A 23,513-nucleotide genomic window follows, 5' to 3' on the forward strand; every position below is an offset into this window, starting at 1 on the left:
TAAGAGGCATATATAGGGGAGTGGATTTCAAACTTTAGTGAATTTCAACGTCACTTGGAGGGCTTGGTAAAACACAAAATTCTGAATCATGCTGGTAGCTTCCTAATCAGGTAAAGCTCAAGGTGTTAGTCTGTGGACCACACTCCGGGCACCACTGCACCGGAGCACCGCCAGAGCCAAGTCCCTGACTTCACAGGACGCACACTCTAGGGTGGTTATGCCAAAGAGACCTCAGGTGGAGACTTCAGTCGTCCGTGCGAGGCAGACGGGGAGACGCGCAGGAAGCACAGCAGCCCCTTAAGCTCCTCTCTGTGCCTGCCACCCTCAGATTCATCCACCAACTGTGAAGTCAGATGTGCCGCGCCCCTCCCCTCCTCCGGGCAGCCTGGAAAGGAGCGGGCGGGAGGAGGGAGCCCCGGCACGTCCTCGCGGGCTTGGGCCGCGCGAGCCGCGGGCGCGCCCTGTGAGGATCGGGGTCTGCGGATCGCCCCCGGACAGCCCCCTGCGGGAGGACAGCCGAGGAGAGTGCCTTCCCCTGCGCGGGCCCGCCTGCGCGGGCGCACGGGGTGGCGGCTGCGGCGCGGGGCGGGGCGCCGCGACCCCCGTCCTTCCCGGGGCCGAGCGCTCGCGCCGCCCCCGCCCCTCGTCGCGTTAGCCGCCGCCCGGCTGGCTCGGCCTGTCGGCGGCGCGGGGATCCGGCCGCGCCGCAGTCCCGGCCGGCCCGCGAGCCATGGCCCAGCCCGGCGAGGAGACTCTGCCAGGGCCCGAGACCGCGGTGCAGATCCGCGTCGCCATCCAGGAGGCCGAGGACGTGGAGGAGCCGGAGGACGAGGAGGAGGGGGCGGAGGCGCGGGGCGCCGGGGACCCTGCTCGGTACCTCAGTCCGGGCTGGGGCAGCGCCAGCGAGGAGGAGCCGAGCCGCGGGCACAGGTAGGCGCGGCCCGGGCCCGGGTGGTAGCCGCCGACCCCGAGTCCTGGCCGAAGCCGAGCTGGGGGCCACAAGTCCGCGGGCACGGCGGGTCGTCGGCCCCGCCGCCCCGGCGCTGCCCCGGGCCGTCCCGCGGAGTCGGAAGCGGCTCTGGGCGGTCGTCGGTGCCCGGGTCCGCAGTCCGGGAATCCTCCTCCCGGGGCTGGCGGCGGGGATCTGAGGGGCCTGGACGTGGGCATACTCTGGGACCCGGGGAAAGTCCTTCCTGGGCCAGCCTCGCCATCTTCTCTCCAGAGGAGACTCTGCTTGCCTGCTGAGTTCAACCAAAGACCCTCCAAAAAAGCTACCCCAGCCCAGCCTTCACTTCCGGAGCCGCCCCACCTCCCCAGGAGAGTGGTCCCACCTAGCCTTCACTGCCGCGGTTGCCCTGTGTGCTTCTCAGTCCGAGTGGGGCTGGGGGTGGGGGTGGGCAGGCCAGGCAGAGTTGACACTTGCTGCTGGGAGATCCGAGGCCAGTAGATTTCATGGTGTAGAGAGCTCACGTGCCCCGATTTGGGATCAATTCAGGGCATGCTGTTTCATCCTGCCCTGCTGGGGGATTCCCGTTTTCATTCACCTTCTGCAGATTTCTAAGCTTGCATCATCATCTTGCTGCCTTGGCGTGGGGGTCCTGGGTAATGGGTGGTCAGTCTAGCGCAAGAAACCACCTGTCTAACCTCACCTCTGAGCGGCTCCCTCATCTCTATTATCAGCCAGAGACCTTAGTTTTGTGTCCACTAACACCCAGGCCTTTCAGGACTGTGGTTTTCGAAGGGAGATGCGGTATGGAGCATCCATAGAAATGAGGGTAGGGCAGTGCTAGAACTTGTAAATTCTGGGAAATTCCACGAGGCACTTCTTAAGAGCCCTCTTTCTTCAGGGACTCAGCGCACACACTTTGAGCTGTCAGAGCTTTGCAGCATTATTCCCTGGCAGGCACGTTTTTACTTCATTGGGAGAGTAATCAAGGGTTTGAGAATACAGGGGCCAGAATTATTCCCTTTCACAACCTGATGTTTTCTTAGTGGAAGAGATCTGGGTTTAAGGACTCAGAGTTTCAGGGCTGTTCAGAGGTATTCTAGGAGGAAAGTCCAGCCCAGCAGTTTAGTGCAGGAAAGCTGGGCCATAGCAGATGACACAAGAGATAAGTACATAATATCAGTACTTTACTGTAAAGTCTGATTTAATCATTCGCTCAGCTCTGTGCTGAGTTTTTTTTTTTTTTTTTTTTTCTTTTCTATTTTTTGATTGCAGCATGCGGGATCTTAGTTCCCTGAGCTGGGGTTGAACCTGGGCCCCCTGCCGTGAAAGTGTGGAGTCCTAACCACTGAACCACCACGGAAGTCCCCATGCTAAGTATTGAGAGTATAAAAATAATGAGTCACTGACATCTCACAGTCTTAAAAAGGCAGCTACCTAGTCAAAATAATTTCAGAGTTTGTGTCAAATAGCCCAGAGTGACTTATTCTGCTGCCTTTATTTGCCTATGACTGTGGCAAAGAGCTGTTACATATCCTGGGGACTACACGTTGAGACTGTACCGTTAGCAGGGATCAAAGCCCTCCTTATTTCCCTAGGGAGCCCTAGGAGAACACGGGCCCTTCCTTCAGGGGGCAGTGGCTTCTTATCCTCACCCCTAACAGTCTCCTTCCAGAGCCATCCTCTCTCCCAGCTCCAGGGGCTGGAGTGTCGTGGAGTATTCAGCCTGAACCCTCCTGCTGGCCGCTGGCATAGAGTTGACCCCAGATGATCCCTGGGGCTCTTCAGGGTGGTGGAACTGACAGAGTCCAGTGGGCAAACACCCAGAGCACAAGGAGAGTGTAGCCAAGAATAGGAACCATGCTGTCCCCTGTTTGGGCTAGCCTGGCACAGCAGCCGCCACTGCCTTTTATGAATACTTCTGGGCTCCCAGAGCCTGCAGGAAAAAGCCCAGGTTCCTAAACCCGCTGGTTGAGGTAGGCATCCACCCACAACATCCCTCAACCCTTTGCTTCCTTCCCTGCCTGTTTTAACAATTCCTGCTCCCCAGTGCTGAGCCCCTCCAAAGCCCTGAACACGGGGTGCTGTTTGGTGTTCATGTATCTTTGCACTCCCACCTCTGATCCCTCTGATTAATTTCTAGTCACCGTAAAACTTTGCATCATCCCCATCATCCTCAGTCCTTACCCCAAAGCTGAGTTTGTGTTCTCTTCTTCGTGTTGTTAGCACTCTGTACACACCACAGTGCTAATTTTGTCCCCCTCTTAAGAATATGAGCTTCATGAATTCAGGAACCACATCGACCTTGTTATCACTGTATCCTTAGCTCCCCAGCACAGCACCTGGCACCTAGTGGGTGCTTGGTAAATATCTGTTGAATAAATGAGGGTCTCTCTCATCACAGTCACTCCAGGAAATTGAGATAGTTGTGTGTTTCTCCTCTTCTAGACAGTGAGGTCTTTGAAGGTAGCAACTTTGTCTTAATCTTCTTCATATCCCCAATACCTAGCCCAGTACCTGGAATGGAATTAGGGAAAAATCCTTATAACCCCCAAATGTTCACTAGTCTTACCCATCACCTTGCTTACTAAAAAAGTGTCTTTTCTCTTATTCTCACCTTTTTAACATAAAAAAATCAGGCATAAATGTGAAAGAGAAGTAATGTGAGCATTTGTATATCTACCATCTAAATTAAACAGTTGTTAGTATTTTGCCATATTTGCTTGATGGATATATAATGTGTGTGATTTTTCCCTAAACTATTTGGAAGTATGTTGTACACAAGATTTATCCCCTAAGTACTTCATTTTGTAGCTTTTAATAATGACATTTTCCTATAAAATCATGATACTGCTATTGCAACTAAGAAAATTAACTATTTTTGTTGTTATTCAGTCCCTCAGTCATGTCTGACTCTTTGAGACCCCGTGGACTGCAGCATACCAGGCTTCCCTGTCCTTCCTGTCCTTCACTATTTCCCGGTGCTTGCTCAAACTCATGTCCATTGAGTCGGTGATGCCATCCAACCATCTCATCCTCTGTCGCCCACTTCTCCTCCTGCCCTTAATCTTTCCCAGCACCAGGATCTTTTGGCTCTTTGCATCAGGTGCCCAAAGTATTGGAGCTTCAGCTTCATAAGTACCTAATATAATCCCTAAAATAATCTGATAGCCAAGTTCCATATTCATGTTTTCCCTAATTGTCCCACATTACATTTTACAGCTGCTCTTTTCCTCTTCAAACCAGAACACAAGCCAGATCAAAACAGTCGCCTATTATCTCTCTTTAGAATCTTTTAATCTAGAGCATCTCCACTTTTTAAAATGGTTTCCTATTTTAGAAATAAGAGCCCAGGTGCCTTGATGGCTGTTTCACTGTTTGAACTGATCTGGTTATGTTCTCATCCTCTAGCTTAACTTGCTCCTTTGTACCATGTGTTTCCCATGAGCTCAAGTTAGTGCTAAAGGATTGGTTAGATTCAGTTAAACATTTTTGCAAGAACAACTTGTGGGCACTACCATGAACTTGTCCTGTGACCACAGGCAGCATCCAGCATTTGTGATGCTAAACGACTTCTTGATTAAGGTGATCCCTCCATTGTGATTAACAACATCTGGGCTTCTTGTGAATTTTCTTTGACTTTTCACCAAATGGTGTTAGCATCCACTGATGATCGATGCTTACTTACTTGAGTCAGTTCATTGGAAATTATACATTGATGATTTTCTCATCTTATTATTCTTGGTACATTTATTAGCTGACATTCTTATGTAAAATAGAGCTCTCCCTGATCATCCGGGATTGAACAAGTGTTCCTCTTAAAGAGGCAAGCAGATGGGGAGGTGGGAGGGAGGTTCAAGAGGGAGGGGACATATACTTATGGCTGATTCATGCTGTTGCATGGCAGAAACCAGCACAACATTTTAAAGCAGTTATCCTGCAATTAAAAAACAAACAAACTAAAGAGGCAAGCAGAAACAAGCACTTCCTTTTCTTTTCCCCCTCGGTTTATTTTTCCCCCTCATTTATTTTATTTAAAGTTTATTTAAGTTTATTTTTATTTTCTTCCAGTTTCATTGAGATATAATCGACTACAGCATGGTATAAGTATAAGGTGTACAAAACAATGGTTTGACTTGCTTACATCATGAAATGATTACCACAGTAAGTTTAGTGAATATCCATCATCGCATATAGATACAAAATTAAAGAAATAGAAAATAATTTTTTGCTTGTGATGAGAACTCTTAGGCTTTACTTTCTTAACATGTTTCATGTGTAACATACAGCAGTGTTAATTATATTTATCATGTTGTATATTAGATCTCTTGTACTTATTTATCTTATAACTGGAAGTTTGTTATCTTTTGACCACCTTCATCCAATTCCCCCTTCTCTCACACGTCCTCTGCCCCTGGTAACCACAAGTCTAATTTCTTTTTCTGACTTTGTTAGTGTTTTTGAAGTATAATTAACCTCCAACACTATATTATTTCCTGTTACACAGTGATTATAGTGATTCAACGCTTCTGAACATTTCAAAATGATCACCACTTAAGTCTAGTGATCATCTCTCACCAAACAAAAAGATTACATAATTATTAACTATATTCCCCATGCTGGACATTTCATACCCGTGACTCATTTATTTTGCAGCTGAAAGTTTGTACCTCTTCATCTCCTCACCCGTTTCTCTCTTTCTCTGCCCCCTCCCCTACAGCCATCAGTTTGTTCTCTGAATCTGTTTTGTTCTGTTCTGTCAGTTCACTTGTTTTTTAGCTTCTACATATAAGTGAGATCATACAGTGTGTGTCATTCTGTGTCTGACTTATTTCATTTAGCATAATACCCTCTAGTTCCATTCATGTTGCAAACGAGAAGATTTTATTCTTTTTTTTTTTTTTTTAGTGATTGAACAATATTCCTCTGTGTGTGTGTGTGTGTGTGTGTGTGTGTGTGTGTATTCCTCATCTTCTTCATCTGTTCATCTGTTTATGGATACTTAGGTTGCTTCCATATCTTGGCTATTTTAAATTATGCTGCGGTGAACATAGAGGTGGATATATCTTTTATAATTAATATTTTCATTTTCTTCAAATAAATACTTAGGAGTAGAATTGCTAGATCATAGGGTAGTTCTATTTTTATTTTTTGAGGACTCTCCATCTTGTTTTCCATAGTGGCTGCACCAACTTACCTTCCCGTCAGTGGTGCATGAGGGTTCCTTTTTCTGCATATCCTTGCCAACACTTGATATTTGTTGTCTTTTTGATAATAGCCATTATGACAGCTGTTAGGTAATATCTTATTGTGGTTTTGATTTGTATGTCCCTGTAGTGATGCTGAGCGTTTTTTAATGTGCCTGATGGCCATCTCTGTGTCTTCTTTGCTTTCTGATACTAGATATTCTAGGCTTAATTTATACTTTTGTCATGATATGTATCCATTTCCACAGGAATCGCTGTTTTTTCAAATACTAGGTGGGAGGTATTTAGAAACCAAGGCCTGGAATTAAAAGTGCTAATCTCTACTGGGGCATCATTACTTTCAAGTCCTTTCAATAGAGCTAGGAAATATATTTTTAACAAATAAGATTATATTGATAATTCCAATTCAGATTTAACATTTCAGGGTTTTTGCTTTATTTCTTTTGTTTTTTTTTATACTGAAAATATTGTTGATAACATAACATTTACTTATTTGCATTGTCTTGCAAGAAGAAATAAGAAAGACTTCTTCAGCGATCAATGCAAAGAAATAGAGGAAAACAACAGAATGGGAAAGACTAGAGATCTCTTCAAGAAAATTAGAGATACCAAGGGAACATTTCATGCAAAGATGGGCTCAATAAAGGACAGAAATGGTATGGACCTAACAGAAGCAGAAGATATTAGGAAGAGGTGGCAAGAATACACAGAAGAAGTGTACAAAAAAGATCTTCATGACCCAGATAATCATGATGGTGTGATCACTCATCTAGAGCCAGACATCTTGGAATGTGAAGTCAAGTGGGCCTTGGAAAGCATCACTATGAACAAAGCTAGTGGAGGTGATGGAATTCCAGTTGGGCTGTTTCAAATCCTGAAAGATGATGCTGTGAAAGTGCTGCACTCAATATGCCAGGAAATTTGGAAAACTCAGCAGTGGCCACAGGACTGGAAAAGGTCGGTTTTCATTCCAATCCCAAAGAAAGGCAATGCCAAAGAATGCTCAAACTCCCACACAATTGCACTCATCTCACATGCTAGTAAAGTAATGCTCAAAATTCTCCAAGTCAGGCTTTAGTAATACGTGAACCATGAACTTCCTGATGTTCAAGCTGGTTTTAGAAAAGGCAGAGGAACCAGAGATTAAATTGCCAACATCTGCTAAATCATGGAAAAAGCAAGAGAGTTCCAGAAAAACATCTATTTCTGCTTTATTGACTATGCCAAAGCCTTTGACTGTGTGGATCACAATAAACTGTGGAAAATTCTGAGAGAGATGGGAATACCAGACCTGCCTCTTGATAAACCTGTATGCAGGTCAGGAGCAGAAGTTAGAACTGGACATGGAACAACAGACTGGTTCCAAATAGGAAAAGGAGTACGTCAAGGCTGTATATTGTCACCCTGCTTATTTAACTTATATGCAGAGTACATCATGAGAAACGCTGGACTGGAAGAAACACAAGCTGGAATCAAGATTGCTGGGAGAAATATCAATAACCTCAGATATGCAGATGACACCACCCTTATGGCAGAAAGTGAAGAGGAACTAAAAAGCCTCCTGATGAAAGTGAAAGAGGAGAGTGAAAAAGTTGGTTTAAAGCTCAACATTCAGAAAACGAAGATCATGGCATCCAGTCCTATCACTTTATGGGAAATAGATGGGGAAACAGTGGAAACAGTGTCAGACTTTTTTTGGGGGGGCTCCAAAATCACTGCAGATGGTGATTGCAGCCATGAAATTAAAAGACGCTTACTCCTTGGAAGAAAAGTTATGACCAACCTAGATAGTATATTCAAAGCAGAGACATTACTTTGCCGACTAAGGTCCATCTGGTCAAGGCTATGGTTTTTCCTATGGTCATGTATGGATGTGAGAGTTGGACTGTGAAGAAGGCTGAGTGCCGAAGAACTGATGCTTTTGAACTGTGGTGTTGGAGAAGACTCTTGAGAGTCCCTTGGACTGCAAGGAGATCCAACCAGTCCATTCTGAAGGAGATCAACCCTGGGATTACTTTGGAAGGAATGATGCTAAAGCTGAAACACCAGTACTTTGGCCACCTCATGCGAAGAGTTGACTCATTAGAAAAGACTCTGATGCTGGGAGGGATTGAGGGCAGGAGGAGAAGGGGACAACAGAGGATGAGATGGCTGGATGGCATCACTGACTCGAAGGGCGTGAGTCTGAGTGAACTCTGGGAGTTGGTGATGGACAGGGAGGCCTGGCATGCTGTGATTCATGGGGTCGCAAAGAGTCGGACACGACTGAACTGAACTGAACTGAACAGTATGTAAAAAGGATTTAAAATATAATACTAAATAGTAGTATGAATAATAAAACCACTGAGCATGCCTGCCCTTCATTTAACAAACAAAAACATCTAGGTTTCTTTCTCTCTGTGATGTTTCAGGGCCATTGCACAAGGCTATCTTTTCCCTTGTTCTGGGTGATGTTAATAGAAGCTTTTATTAATGCCAATTTTGTGCCAAGGTTGTAACTGTGTACCTTGTATACATTATCTCTGCTCCGCACCACAAACCATTATTTAGACATGGAGAGACATTCACTTTCTATACTTTTCCTAGGCCTTAGGAAATACGCCAGAACAGCACAGCAGAAGACAGGATTAGAAAGGAAGAAAGGTCCTGATCTCTGTAATAAATATGTAGGAACCCATGGACCAGCCATATATAGCATGGAGCCTTTCCATCTCCAGTGGACCAACCCAAGGATCAAACCCTGGTCTCCCACATTGCAGGCAGGTTCTTTACCATCTGAGCCCCCGGGGTTGTTCCTCCAAATAATTTACAAATATAATAAATATTTCACCACTGGTCTGTGCAGCCCAGTTATCTGTTTAAAATGTATCCTTTATTTCTATACTTCGTTTCCATTTCTAGCAGGTTTACAGTCATAATATAAGAACTCATCACCGCTCCCAATTTATAATGCTTTATTTAAAGCAAAACAATAACGTAAGCATAAAACTTTTTCACAGTGAAACCCACTAATGACATATAAACTAGGAACTATACTTTATCTCTAAAAGAATCCCGATAAGTGATTTGCCCATACAAAAACAATTCATCTTCCCTTGGTGATGCTTTTTAAACTTCTACTATGTTCGACTCTGGGTAGAATGAGAAAACTCAATATGAATCCTGCCATCCCAGAACTTAGAGCTCAGGACACTAATATATGCACACAAGTAGCTCTGATACAAGTAGACACAAGTACTTGGGGAAGTTGAAACTGTTTTCTTCCTGGGAGAATTGCATTTGAGATGGATCTTGATGTGTGGCCAGACCTGAGAGAGAGGGGTATGCAAGGAGATAGGAGGTGCACGCACAAAGGCATAGAGTCCAGAAAGCTTGTGCTGCTTACAGGGAACTATAAGCCTTTTATTTGCTTCAAAGGATCTGCATGAAAGTAGACAGAAGTAAATTTGAAAACTGGCTATAGCCAGATTCTAAGTGCATCTGAATAAAGAGCTAAGATTTGTGCTTTTATTTAATAAGAAATAGAAAAATTCTTAGTATTAATGCAGAGCAGTGGGATTTTATAGCTGTTCTTGAAAATGTATAATAAAACACAAAATAGAAGAGACTGTAGCCCAAACTACAACAGGAGGTGGCGGGAGCCTAGAAAGGCTGTTGTAGGCAACTGTGCAGAGGATACAACAGTGAAAAGCGATGCTGATATCTGCGAGGTAATTGCAATTCTTCCTTTAGAACCGTTGCCCAGTCTCTCTGCTTGTCAGTGAGAGATAGCAAGCAACCTGCCCTTTACTTCCCAGGGAAAAAGAAACCGGATAATTTTCTAAAGGAATTGAATGAACTACGTGGTGATCTAGGGCTGCTAAGATAGAGCTGGCACCTGTTATAGGGCTCCTACTGAGTGATTCCCTTCCTGCTCACTCTGAAGCAAAGTCTGCCATTTGGCACGCCCCACCCACATATGTAGAGCCACCGACGGAAGAAAAGCGACAGGAGTATACAGCGAGAGAAGCCTGCACATCTTAGACCTTCATTCTTCAAAATGAGTGGCTACGGAACCATAGTTCCATACTCCTTATATATGGACTTCTTTCCAAGGTGTACAGCGTGGAAAGGGAGAAAAAGGAGTCATTTTACAGTGGAGTCCCCTGACAAATACGTCAACCAGGTGATCAGGGTCAGCATCCACAATAATCAGTCATGTTGATAGTATGTGCCATATGACGTGATAAGAATGGAAATTTATATCTGTGGCCCTCTTCCCAAAAACTCATGTCCCCAGTCTAAGCATGAGAAAAATATCAGACAAATCTGAATTCAGGGACATTCTACAATATACCTGACCAGTACTCCTCAACATTGTCAAGGACATCAAAAGCAAGGAAAGTCTGAGAAAGTGTCATAGCCAAGAGAAAAGAGTCACAGTGATTAAATGTAGCATGGGATGAAATCTTGAAACAGAAAAAGGATATCAGGTAAAAACTAAGGAAATTTGAATAAAGTATGGACTTTAATAATAATGTGTCAATACTAGTTCATTAACGGTACCATACTAACGCAAGATAATAATAGGAGAATTCTGGTGTTGGGTATATGGGAATTCTGTGCTATTTTCACAAGTTTTCTAAATTCTAATCTAAAACTAGTCTAAAATAAGTTAATTTAGAAAAACTTTTTAAAAGAAAAAGATGACTTGTATACCTGTCGTGTGAAGGAAATCAATGACATGAAAATTAAATGGGAAAACTGACCCCAGAGGATATAGAGACAACACTGTTGAAACAAAGGAAACTGTTAAAAATTACATATACTCCAGTTAGTGCCCTGAGAGAATTCAAGATATTGTATCCCTGAAACAGCAACAGGGCCGTGTATAAAATAGATAGTGAGTGGGAAGCTGCTGTATAGCACAGACAGCTCAGCTCGGTGCTCTGAGATGACCTGCAAGGGTGAGTTGGGAAGAGGGTGGGAGGGAAACCCCAGAGGGAGGGGATATATGTTTACATATGGCTGGTTCACCTTGTTCTACAGCAGAAACCGGCACAACATTGTAAAGCAATTAGACTCCAATTTAAAAAAGAGAAATAAGACATACTTGTAAAAACAGGATGCTCTCAAAAGGAACAGCCTGAGGAAATAAAAAAATTTTTAAAGACGAAATAATTACTGAAATTTTAAAATTCATTGGAAAAGATTAGAAAATAATGTCAAGGAAATCGCTTAGCATGTCTTTGATTTACATTCAAAGACAAAATATGAGCAAAAATAATAGATGTGGAGGATCAACCCAAGTAGCCAGCCAACTAACAGTATTTTAAGAAAAGAAGTGTATTCTTAGCAAATGCCTTCTCCCTGTGGTGACCAGTGTTTATGTAGTCATAATATTAATAATAACCTACAACTGATTGACTTTTAAGTGTTTACTAACTATAGACAAAGCATGAAATAGTAGTTCTGGAAGAGACAGTAAATATTAAGAACCATGACGCTAGGAAATAAAGGCACATCTGATAAAATTTGGGAAGTTGGAAATGTAAGAAGAGATGAAGGAAAAGGAGAGATAATATTATGCACATTGTATGTTATGAGGAATTGAGAAATATTTTTTAATGTTGGTGGAATAAGAAACAGAATTTTAAGTATATTATTTAAAAACACAGGGAAGGCTAATAGAAAAAAACAAAAATAGCATAACATTTGACCCCCCCGAAATCCTTATTTTGTATAATAGGACGTGAACAGAGAACTTTGGAAATTGCCGAGTGGTATGTAGAGCTGTGAACTTAGAGAACTATAAGGAGCTCTTACAGAAATTAACTGGTTGAACACGGGTTGCATCTAGGAAGGGGTGGAGTGGGAGATTGTTGCTTTCTCTCCAGGTTCGCTACTATTTTAATTTTTTCTATATATATGTATTTACTTTAATTTTAAGAATTATTTTTTATAAGCTATTAATAGGGTCCAAGGGAAAAGTAATGAGAACAGTTGGAATGAAAAGGAGAGAACAGATGGGAGACACTGCAGAATAAAATCAACACTTGATAATGACTCAATTTGGGGGCTAAAGAGAAGGCTGAAAAACGCATTTTAGGTTTTGAGTCTAAGCACAGAGAAGAGAATATAGGGAAAGTGGTGGGACAGTTTGGGAGGAAAGATATGTGGTTATTACAAGATCGTTGCACAACGATTAAAAAGTCGCCAATGTTCATATATAAAGACTATAAACTTCTTTAATGTTTGTGAAGGATACATGGTCTTTTGTGTTCAAAGGCTGTCACAAGAACCAGGAAATAGTGCAGCAGGCTCCCATATTTAAACTAGGCTTTCCTGCTCTTCCTTGATTCCCCTTGGGAGAAGCACAGTTGCTCCTGACAGCACCCATGCAGAGGGAGGGGTCCTCTGAGTACAAGCAGCTCACCTCTGCACTCATACAGGGATTTTTTTAATTGCCTCCCAGTACTGCCCACCTGCTCTGGAATTTCTGGTTACTTGCTCACCAGGTGCAGATAACCTAGGAGTCACCTCCCAACACATTATGGATTATTTACTGAGAGACTGTGTGAAAATAAGATGAGCTGCCCATGTAGAATGTCTCCTGGTGAACAGGCCTAGGCTCAGTCCTACCTGAGGCTGAGTTCTGCAGAAGGTGACAGTTTGATTCTGGGTATATTGATATTGAAGCAATATCAGCCTATCCACATGGAAACATCTGGCCGGCAGTTGGGTATTGAGGAGTGGACTTGAGTGAGAGCAGGATGGAGGGGTGGGAGGAGAGGCAGACGAATCAGATGACCCAACCAGCAGCTGAAGTGTGGGGATTGCCAGCGGATAAAGAACCAAGGAAAGATCCTTGGGGAATACCTGCATTTAGAAATGGGAGGAGAAAGATAAACCTGAAAGGGCAGTCAAATGGGGAGAAAAACTAGAAAAAAAACAACTCATATAAGTCCAGAGGAAGACTGTCAAGAAGAAGGTGACCAACTGTGTCCCATCCTGTAGCTGGGGGCGGGAGACTAAGATGGAGAAAAGGCACCCAGATAGAGCAAATGAATTTTCTGGTGGATGTCCAGACATGCAGATAAGCTTGAAGAAAGCCTGGGCAGTCTGACTGGATCAATTTTGTTTTCTCAATCAAGTTGGAGGTAGAATCATCTGCAGAGAATAAAGTCGTCCCATGGGAATAGTGACCCCGGGAAGAATGGGAAGATCTGGCGTAGGCACTGAGGAAAGGGAGAAGGTGCATCACCTTCCTTCCATTCTGTTTTGTTTGCTGTGTTTTATTTGATTAGTGATAGCATCAGCTGCTCTGGTTTGGGAGTAGGACTTCTTGGTCTGTGGGTCCTTTCGGTGGTCTGGTCACCTCTGATATTAGCCATTTGTCATAACTTTGGTCATTTTGCTCGTACCCCTGAGTCCACCCAGAACTCCTTGCTGGTCGTTATCGCACACATCACCACGTTCCCTGCTGCTTATTGTCACTCTTGCCAGCTGGGCCTAGAATTTCCTATGCATTTGTAATTATTTTACCTGGTATATTCAACCTCTAATTTAACTATTGTCTAGGGCATAAACTTTCTCTAAAATGAAATTTTATCTTTCCATCTTGCATTACCTTTTTCATTTCTTTGTCCCACTGATACTTTTCCTGTGGCATGTTTTGAAGACCTCTTTTCTCAGTGTCGTTTGCTATCCTAGTATTTGGCTGTAAATAGGAGAAAACCCAACTAACAAGTGAATTAAACAGAATTTTATCTTTCTCTTATAATAATAGTTCTGCAAGTAGTTAGTTATATCAGTTGGTTCAGTAACTTGGTAATGTCAGAAAACCAATAAGGAAAATAAACCAGACCAAGCTGATTCTCTTGGCCTTTTCCTTATGGTGGTAAAATTGCTGCTATTGCTCCAACCATTACATCCACACTCAAAACAGATAAAAGGGGAAGGAACAAGGCCAAGAGATGTTCACTGGTATGTTATTGGCCATAACGTGACAAATGGCTGCCATGTGTAAGAGAGACGGGAAAGTGAGCATTTAGTTTTTATAGCCTCCATAGTACAGGAGGGTAAGTGAGAAAGAGTTTGCTGTTAAATGTCAGGTGAGTCAGACTGGTGTCTGCCCCAGGTGCCCTTTAGGACTTCTGAAATATTCAGCTTATCTGTTTAAGTTGCACTTGACCTGTTGTCTCTAATGGGCTGCCTTAGTGTATGCTCCTGGTTTATCATCGCATTTTTAAAAAGCCTTTCTAAAAAACATACTCTTAAAGCTAGTCTCTCTGTTTTTTTTCCCCCTTTACAAATGTACACATTTGTCTTGTGACATCAGTAAGGTATTTTAAAAAAACACTTCCAAACTATCTACAGGCAAATAAGTAAAACACTTCATTTTTAAAATCAACCAATGTCTGTTATTTAAGCTGAATATAATTTCTGAATTTGAAAAATTAAGATAGATTTATTTAGGTTTTTCCTCTCCTGCCAGAATATTTGATTTTTGTTCTTATTTTGACTCTTACACAATTCCTTTTCTTTTTAAGGTTGTGAGCCAGTGAAAATTTTACTGAAGTTGAAGGACTTATGTGTATGAGTCTTTTTTGACTATCAACTGTCACCTTCATAGATTCTTTTACTTTATGAGCCCCATTTTTAATTGGTTGATTATTTATTTGAACTCTCTAAGCCCTTTTGGAGAAGGAAATGGCAACCCACTCCAGTATTCTTGCCTGGAAAATCCCATGGACAGAGGAACCTTGCAGGCTACAGTCCACGGGGTCACAAAGAGTCGGACACGACTGGGCAGCTGAGCACACATGCACCCACTGAGCCCTTTGGGGAGCCTGGCAAGTTTTCCCAGCACACTGGAAGTGCCTTGAGTGCTTTAGAAAGACTAGGATGATTTAGGGGGATTAGATATGTGCCTCCATCAAGAGATGCTCTCTCTGCTCAGAACATGTTGACAGAAGTCCTGGGTCTGATGGTTAATGTTACTAGACATCAAGCTGCCACAAAGGAGAGCAGTTCTTTTTCTTTTCTCTGGAAGTGATTTTTAACCAATCCTTTGTATTGAATAATAAATACAGTGTTTATATAATATATAATTTGGTAATTAAATATACAAAAGAGAACTCACTTTTGATAACTTCTAATAATGGTGTCAACTATGATATGGATAACCAGAAATTCCTTAAAATATTACAAAGATTTTGTAGTCTCTTCATGAAATAGTGGCCCTCTTAAAAAAGCTTTGCCCCAGTACTTCTTTGCCTAGTCGTCCTTCCCTAATATTCTGGGAGAGAGGGAGAGGAAGTGTGTCCAGGTGGAGCTGCAGGGGAAGGGGATTCATTTAGAGGGGCCCCAGTGAGTGAGATTGTTCCCGGATTCCATGCAGTGTCCCAACAAAATATGAAGGTATCATCTGAGCTGACTTTGGAGACAGAAAATTTGAGTTTTAATCCTTTATCTGGCACTTACGAATGAATAAATGAATGTATCACTTACTGAGCTGTCAGGATATTCATAGGTAGTTCCACAAATTAATTAATCTTCATACAGCCCTATCAAGAAAGTGATAATCGTGAATCCCGATTTACAGCTAATAAGTACTGAGGTTGTGGCAGTGGAGTTCCTTGCCTAAGTTGACTCAGCTAATAAATGTTGGTGTCAGGATTCAAACTCAGGCAGCCTAACTCTAAAAGCCTAGGGCTCTTAGTCACTCTGCTAAATAGTCTTGTAGAAATAGGAATTTGTGGGGTAGAGTGGGGAGGGAAGAATAAGGAGGGTGTATGAAAAGCATGCTGTCAACGGCAGAGCAACATAAATGTTAATAGACGGTTAAACAAAAACTTGATTTCTTAGCTAGTTAGGGGCAAACTATCCCCTTGTGGCCATGTGATTCTCACCTCTGAGGAGTCCAGTTCAGATATGAGCCATTATAGTTTCCTGCAGCCGCTCTAACAAAAAACCACAAACTGCATGGCTTAGAATAGCAGAAGTGTATTGCTTCAGAGTTCTGGAGGCTGGCAGTCCAAGATCAAGATGTCAGCGGGGGCTTGCTACCTCTTGAGGTGCTGGGAAGGGTCTGTGCAGGCCTGTCCCCTAACTTGTGGTGGTTTGCTGGCGATCTCAGACACTCCTCGACCTCTGTGTTCATTCATCCCCACATGGTATTCTCCCTACTCTGTGAGTGGAATAGGGCCCACCCTCCGGCTCTAGTATGATCTCATCCTTTCATTACATTTGCAAGACGTTTTTCCCAAATATCATCACACTCTGACATATCGGGGGTTGAGACTTCCACATAGGAAACTTGGGGAGATTAGAGTTCAACCCCTAACACTTCATGTCCCCTTCTGGTCTCAGTGGTGCCACGACGAGTGGGGGCGAGAATGAGCGTGACGACCTGGAGCAGGAGTGGCAGCCCCCGGACGAGGAGTTAATCAAGAAGCTGGTGGACCAGATCGAATTCTACTTTTCTGATGAAAACCTGGAGAAAGACGCCTTCCTGCTCAAGCACGTGAGGAGGAACAAGCTGGGATATGTGAGTGTCAAGCTGCTCACCTCCTTCAAAAAGGTGAGGCTTCATTCTCAGAAGCTGCTCTGAGGATTTCAGGGGTGCTGTGGGTTGTGGTTCTAAATATTTTTTACCCCCTTGAAACCTGATAACTAACAACTTTTTATTTCCTCTGAGCCCTGAAAAAGAGGGAAAAAATGATCAAGAGAAGGGATTTAGGATCATTATTAAGAATGTCCTCCCAGAAACTACCCTGGTGGTCCAGTGGTTAAGAATCTGCCTTCCATTACAGGGGACACAGGTTCAATTCCTGGTTGGGGAACTCAGATCCCACATGCCACTGGGCAACTAAGCCTATGCTCTGCAACTAAGATCCTACACAACCAAATAAATAAATGAAAAGAATGTCCTCCTACACTATTGAAAGGGTCCTGGGTATTGAGATAAATCTCAGCTGGTAGCAGTTATGACATGACATTCCTTGTTCTTAGCAAAGTTCAAGGACTCTTGCTGGGCAAGTGGGTGGCTGGGAGGATGCTTTGCCAGGACAGGGGGACTCAGAGGCCTTGGGAGACCCCTACCAGGCCTTGTTGTTGTTCAGTCGCTAAGTTTGTCTGACTCTTTGCAACCCTGTGGACTGCAGCATGCCAGGCTTCCCTGTCCTTCACTGTCTCCTGGAGGTTGCACAAGTTCCTATCCATTGAGTTGGTGATGCTATCTAACCATCTCATCCTCTGCCGCCCCCTTCACCTTTTGCCTTCAATCTTTCCCAGCATCAGGGTCTTTTCCAGTGACTTGCCTTTTCACATCAGGTGGCCAAAGTATTGGCGCTTCAGCTAGCAGGCCTAGAAATATATAAAATCTAAGCTTTTCATTTGTGGAGTTGAGTAAATAAGAGGTTCAGGGAGCTCTGGGAGATGGGCCTTCTCCAAGACTCCAGCCACCTTTGCTGTGTAATGCCAACATCCTCATCTATTTCTCTGCTGTATAGATCCAACAACCGGGTTGTGCCTTTCCTACTTGTTGATGAGTTGACAGGCCAGTTGGAGTAAGAACTCGGTGTCTCCCTTGGGGGAAGTGTATTTACTAGAATGGAAAAGCCCGTGTGGCCTGTTGCATAACGGGATGTGTAACGAGTGGGTCCCAGCCTGTGTTGCCAGTGTACTTGGTTAGAGAGCCCTGGAGGGGGCTTTCCTCCCAGAGTTCTCTGCCTTGCCTGTTAGAATAATCTGCCCTCTTCTCTTGGTCTCTTTCCTTTATTCATTCACCAAATGTATTTATTCTATATGCTGAGTGCTGTGTTAGGCATAGGATATACAGAATGAATATGGCATTCTCCATGCCCTGGCAAAGTCCAGTCAGAGAGAGAGACCAGTGAAGGATCACAGTATGACCATCAAGAGATTACATCAAGAGATCGGCATCAATGTAATCACAATAGACCATCAACCTGCAACAGAAAGAACAAAGTACTGTTTGGAGCTGATTGATCAGAACAGCTAACCCTGTGTGAAAGATTGAGAAGCCTTCCCAGAATTGGTGACATTGAAATAGGATCTTGGAGGATAAGTAGGAGTTTTCAAGGTATAGGAGAAGGGAAGGGGCATTTCAGGCTATGAAGGAAAGCCTACTTCTGCCCCCAGATGTGAAGGAGATTTCCCCACACTAAGCAATTCTGCGACACCAGCTGGATCTCCTGTGGTCTGACTCAGTTCTGGCACCATCTACCTGGAGATGGCATCAGGTCCCACAGGTTAAGGATTCTGCACCCCTCTTCAGGTGCCAATCACAAGTAGTACATCCCCAGAATCCACAACTTCTTTCCAACCCAGCTACAAATCAGAGTTTCTGATGACCCTTTGGCTTTGATTATTTGCTACAACAGCTCACAGAACTTAGGAAAAAAGCTTAATTACATTTACCAGTTTATTAAAGAATAAGGTAAAGGATACAGATGAACCTTCAGATGCAGAGACACATAGGGCAGGGTCTGGGCGGGTCCTGAGTGTAGGAGTTTCTGCCCCCATGGAATGGGGCTATGACACCCTCCTGGTAGGTTGGATGTGTTCATCAGCCTAGAATCTCTCCAAACCTTGCGCGTTTGGACTTTTTACTGGGCATTCATCAAGTCGTCATGATCCATTATAACTGCAGTTCCTGCCCCTCTCCCCTCTCTGGAGAGTGGCAGGCTGGGCTGAAGGTTCCAAGCTTCAGATCATGACTGGTCTTTCTGGTGATCAGCCCCGCCCCATCCAAGAGCCCACCCAGAGTCACCATATTAGAACAAAAGATGCTCCTGTGCTCCTGTCGTTGGTTGGTCACTGAGTCACTTCCATCCCTTTTGGGACCCAGTGGACTGTAGCCAGGCTCCTCTATCCATGGGATTTCCCAGGCAAGAACACTGGAGTGGGTTGCCATTTCCTTCTGCAGGGGATCTTCCTGACCCAGGGATGGAACCCAGGTCTCCTGCATTGCAGGTGGATTCTTTACCACTGAAGCCTCTGGGAAGCTGCTGCTTCTGCTCTTATCACTGAGAAAGTTACAAAGATCTCAGGAACTCAGTGCTAGTATCAGGGATGAAGACCAGATAAATATATTCCTTAGTATAAATCACAGTATCATACATGTCCAGAAAACGGTGAGCAAGCCCTCACATGGAAGGTGTTTGGGGGACCCCAAAATGGAGCAACCAGTGGAATCATCCTGTACCTTCCTTTTTTTCCTCCACAGGTACTCTTAAAGTGAGCCTAATTTTGTCTCATGCTTCCCATGTAGCTCAGTCGGTAAAGAATCTGCCTGCAATGCAGAAGACCTGTGTTCAATTCCTGGGTTGGGTAGATACCCTGGAGAAGGACCTGGCTCCCCACTCCAGTATTCTTGCCAGGAGAATCCCAGAGACAGAGGACCCTGGCAGGCTATAGTCCATGGGGTCGCAAGAGTCGGACACAACTTAGCGACGCACTTGACTTGTATTTTGTTTCACTTTTAAGCTTCTACTTAACTGAATCTGTCTAGGAGAGTTCTCCTCTGTTGAAAACTGGCTGCAGAATAGACACAGACTGCCCAACACCTCCAAAATAACATCAAGGACCTTTTTCATTCTAAAAGATTTCCTGCTAATCATAATAGGAAGCATATATGACAAAGGTAGGGGCTTCCCACAGAGAAGGCAATGGCACCCCACTCCAGTACTCTTGCCTGGAAAATCCCATGGACAGAGGAGCCTCGTAGGCTGCAGTCCATGGGGTCACTAAGGGTCAGACACGACTGAGCGACTTCACTTTCACTTTTCCCTTTCATGCATTGGAGAAGGAAATGGCAACCCATTCCAGTGTTCTTGCCTGGAGAATCCCAGGGATGGGGGAGGCTGGTGGGCTGCCATCTATGGGGTCCCACAGAGTCGGATGCGACTGAAGTGACTTAGCAGCAGAGGCTTCCCAGGTGGCACTAGTGGTAAAGAGCCCACCTGCCAATGCAGGAGACATAAGAGATGCAGATTCGATCCCTGGGTCGGAAAGACCCCCTGGAGGAGGGCATGGCAACCCACTCCAGTGTTTTTGTCTGGAGAATCGCATGGACAGAGGAGCCTGGTAGGCCATGGTCCATAGGGTCGCAAAGAGTCAGACATGACTGAAGCAATTCAACATGCAGATGCATTACAAAGGTAACTAACAGGGCAATTACAGAATTTCAAAAAGTCTTACCAAGCTCTAGTAATTGTACAAAGATGGCAGCTGCCTAGTTCCTCTTCCCAGATTGTACCTGGACACTCCTTCTCCAGGCTCACAGACCCAGGCTTGGGATGCTCGGTCCTAACGGAGGTTTCCTAGTGGCCCTGACTCCTGGCTTTGAGCAGCAGGTGCTGGGTGCTGCTTCTCTCTGGATTGGGCATGGTCTTCCAGTAGCTTCTGCAGCCCTCTAAGGCCAGGTTGCCCTCGCCTCCCCCAACACTCCTTGCCTGGTCTTCCCCTCCTCTCCTGAGTGCTCCCTCCCTGACCAGCAACAGACAAGGCTCGCCTGTGTTTCACCCTCACAGAGCCACTGTGTGGGTGTCCCATGCCCCAGAACTGTCCCTTGGCCGTTTTCTTCATGTTTTCTGGGTCCCTCGTTGACTCTGTCCACCTGAAGCCCAACCCTTTGCCTGGATCTGCTTCTCTCTGCCTTTGCCTCGTGCCACTGCAGTCAGCCCTGAGTCTGTTCGTAGGTGACTCATGATTCCCGAACCCCAAGCCCCAGTCTGGGCCATTTCACCCAGAGGCCACAGGACAGTGGACAGTGCCCTCTCCACAGGAGCTTGGCAGCACCAGTTCCCACACCTGCCCTGTTTGGGAGCCCTCCCTTCTTCATTCCGGGAAGTTTCTGTTTGAGTCAGGGTACCTCTGCCCACTGTCTGCACTGGCTCAGGTTACCCACCCCACCCACCTCCGCCGGTTCTTTGGGATGACTCATTCTCCATGGCATTCCCTTTACCGGAAGTGGGCCTCTTGAAAATTACTATTTTACAGTATAAATATAGCTTCCCTGGGCTGTAGCATTGATACACACAATTTCCACTAAAAGAAGAGGAGTGAGGGACTGTTTCATCATTCTCCTTGACACCCAAGTAGGATTTAATTCCTCGTCGAAACAGCCCACATCATTTTCAGGAGATATTAAAAGATCTTTTGACACCTTCTGTGTATTAACTGCAGAAATACCACTTCAGAGAAGGATTCAAATGTTAAAATCTCCAGATGCTATCAAAATGGTAGCATGTAATATTTGAAATATGGATACCACATAATATTTATCGAATACTCTGTGAGCTGGACACTGCCCTAAGCTTTATATAAATGTGTATCTGGGTGTAGATATGTATATATTTCTCTATTCGTTTAATTCTTAGTTCTATGAGGTAGGCAATATTAATATCTCCATTTTACAAATGAGAAACTTGAGGTACTGAGAGACTGAATAAGTCTTCAGGTCTTACTGCCAGCCAGAGATGGATCTTGGAATTTCGTTTCCAATAGAGTTGTTTTGGATTTAACCTCTCCACTTACACAGAATAGAATATTTCCATCACCTCAGAAAGATCTGTTGGACATGACTGCTCTAAACCATACTGTCTTGTTCATAATTATAGAAAGCGTATTCATTCACTCACTAGGTTTTTGAGTGCCTGCACACACCAGGTATGATTCCAGATCCTGGTGTTACCGGGGTGAGGAAAGGAGGGAGGGAGATTATAGAGGGTGCCAGGAGGACAAGGACGATAGGTACCATTTCCGATTTGCTCTGTGTTCTTCAGGTGAAACACCTTACCCGGGACTGGAGGACCACAGCTCACGCCTTAAAGTACTCAGTGACGCTGGAGTTGAACGAGGACCACCGGAAGGTGAGGAGGACCACCCCTGTCCCACTCTTCCCCAACGAGAACCTCCCCAGCAAGATGCTCCTGGTCTATGACCTCTACCTGTCCCCCAAGCTGTGGGCCCTGGCCACCCCCCAGAAGAATGGGAGGGTTCAGGAGAAGGTGATGGAACACTTGCTCAAGCTCTTCGGGACCTTCGGAGTCATCTCATCAGTGCGAATCCTCAAACCAGGGCGAGAGCTGCCCCCTGATATCCGCAGGATCAGCAACCGGTACAGCCAAGTGGGGACCCAAGAGTGTGCCATTGTGGAGTTCGAGGAGGTGGAAGCAGCCATCAAGGCCCACGAGTTCATGATCACAGAGTCTCAGGGCAGGGAAAGCATGAAAGCTGTCCTGATTGGCATGAAGCCACCCAAAAAGAAACCATCCAAAGAGAAGAACCAGGACGAAGAACCCACCTCGAGCATCCACCTGAACAAGTCCCTCAACAGGAGAGTCGAGGAGCTGCAGTACGTGGGGGACGAGTCTTCCGCCAACAGCTCCTCCGACCCTGAGAGCAATCCAGCATCCCCTATGGCTGGCCGGCGACATGCCGTTGCCAACAAGCTCAGCCCTTCCAGCCACCAGAATCTCTTTCTGAGCCCCAATGCCTCCCCATGCTCAAGTCCTTGGAGCAGCCCCTTGGCTCAGCGCAAAGGGGTCTCCAGAAAATCCCCACTGGCTGAAGAAGGGAGGCCGAACACAAGCGCTAGTCCTGAGATCGTCCGCAAGTGCGCGGACTATTCCTCGGACAGCAGCGTCACTCCCTCTGGCAGCCCCTGGGTTCGGCGGCGCCGTCAAGCCGAGATGGGGCCACAGGAGAAGAGCCCCCGAGCGAGTCCCCTGCTCTCTCGGAAGATGCAGACTGCAGATGGGCTACCTGTGGGGGTACTGAGGTTGCCCAGAGGCCCTGACAACACCAGAGGGTTCCATGGTGGACACGAGAGGAGCAGGGCCTGTGTGTAAATACCTTCTAATTTTAATACCAGCTCCACTGAACATCGCCTTTGTTTTCAAGGTTCTGACAAATACCTGGCATGACATTGAATGAAATTAATGTCCCCTTGGAAAGATTTTGTATACCTGTAGACCTCTTAATTTATATATTTGTAATATATATAAATTGCCTGGTATGCTCTGGTTTTAAGACCATCTTCTAGTTCAGAACACCCATTCCTCCCAGCATGACCATTATTTTGATAATGCCCAACTTGTGTGAATGGCTCTGCAGGGCTCTGGGACAGAGGCTGCCCAGAGAGGGCCTGCCAGTGGGTCTCTTCTTCAGGGCAGGATTCTTCTCTCCAGTGACTGAGCTGTCCTCAGTTGGCCATGCAAGGGCTTCCTGAATGCCCAAAGGAGTTCTGTTGTACAACAGCAACTAATTAAGCCAGTAGCATGGTGTTTTAATATGACCAAATGTATGTTTCCTGTCAAGTGAATAAATAATAAAACACCTAACTGGGA

General features: G+C 45.0%; 1 protein-coding gene across 1 annotated transcript; it reads left to right on the forward strand.

The window, feature by feature from the left end:
- The first annotated feature begins 644 nt into the window (after positions 1 to 644).
- LOC120853623 (la-related protein 6) lies at positions 645 to 23,513 on the forward strand. The gene is made up of 3 exons (XM_040227590.1): positions 645 to 930; positions 16,507 to 16,717; positions 21,948 to 23,513. The coding sequence occupies exons 1-3, from the start codon at positions 731 to 733 to the stop codon at positions 23,013 to 23,015; spliced, it is 1,479 nt and encodes a 492-aa protein (XP_040083524.1). The 5' UTR covers positions 645 to 730; the 3' UTR covers positions 23,016 to 23,513.

The sequence above is a fragment of the Oryx dammah genome, unplaced genomic scaffold (genome assembly GCF_014754425.2).
Source record: "Oryx dammah isolate SB20612 unplaced genomic scaffold, SCBI_Odam_1.1 HiC_scaffold_26, whole genome shotgun sequence".
In the NCBI taxonomy this organism is placed as follows: domain Eukaryota; kingdom Metazoa; phylum Chordata; class Mammalia; order Artiodactyla; family Bovidae; genus Oryx; species Oryx dammah.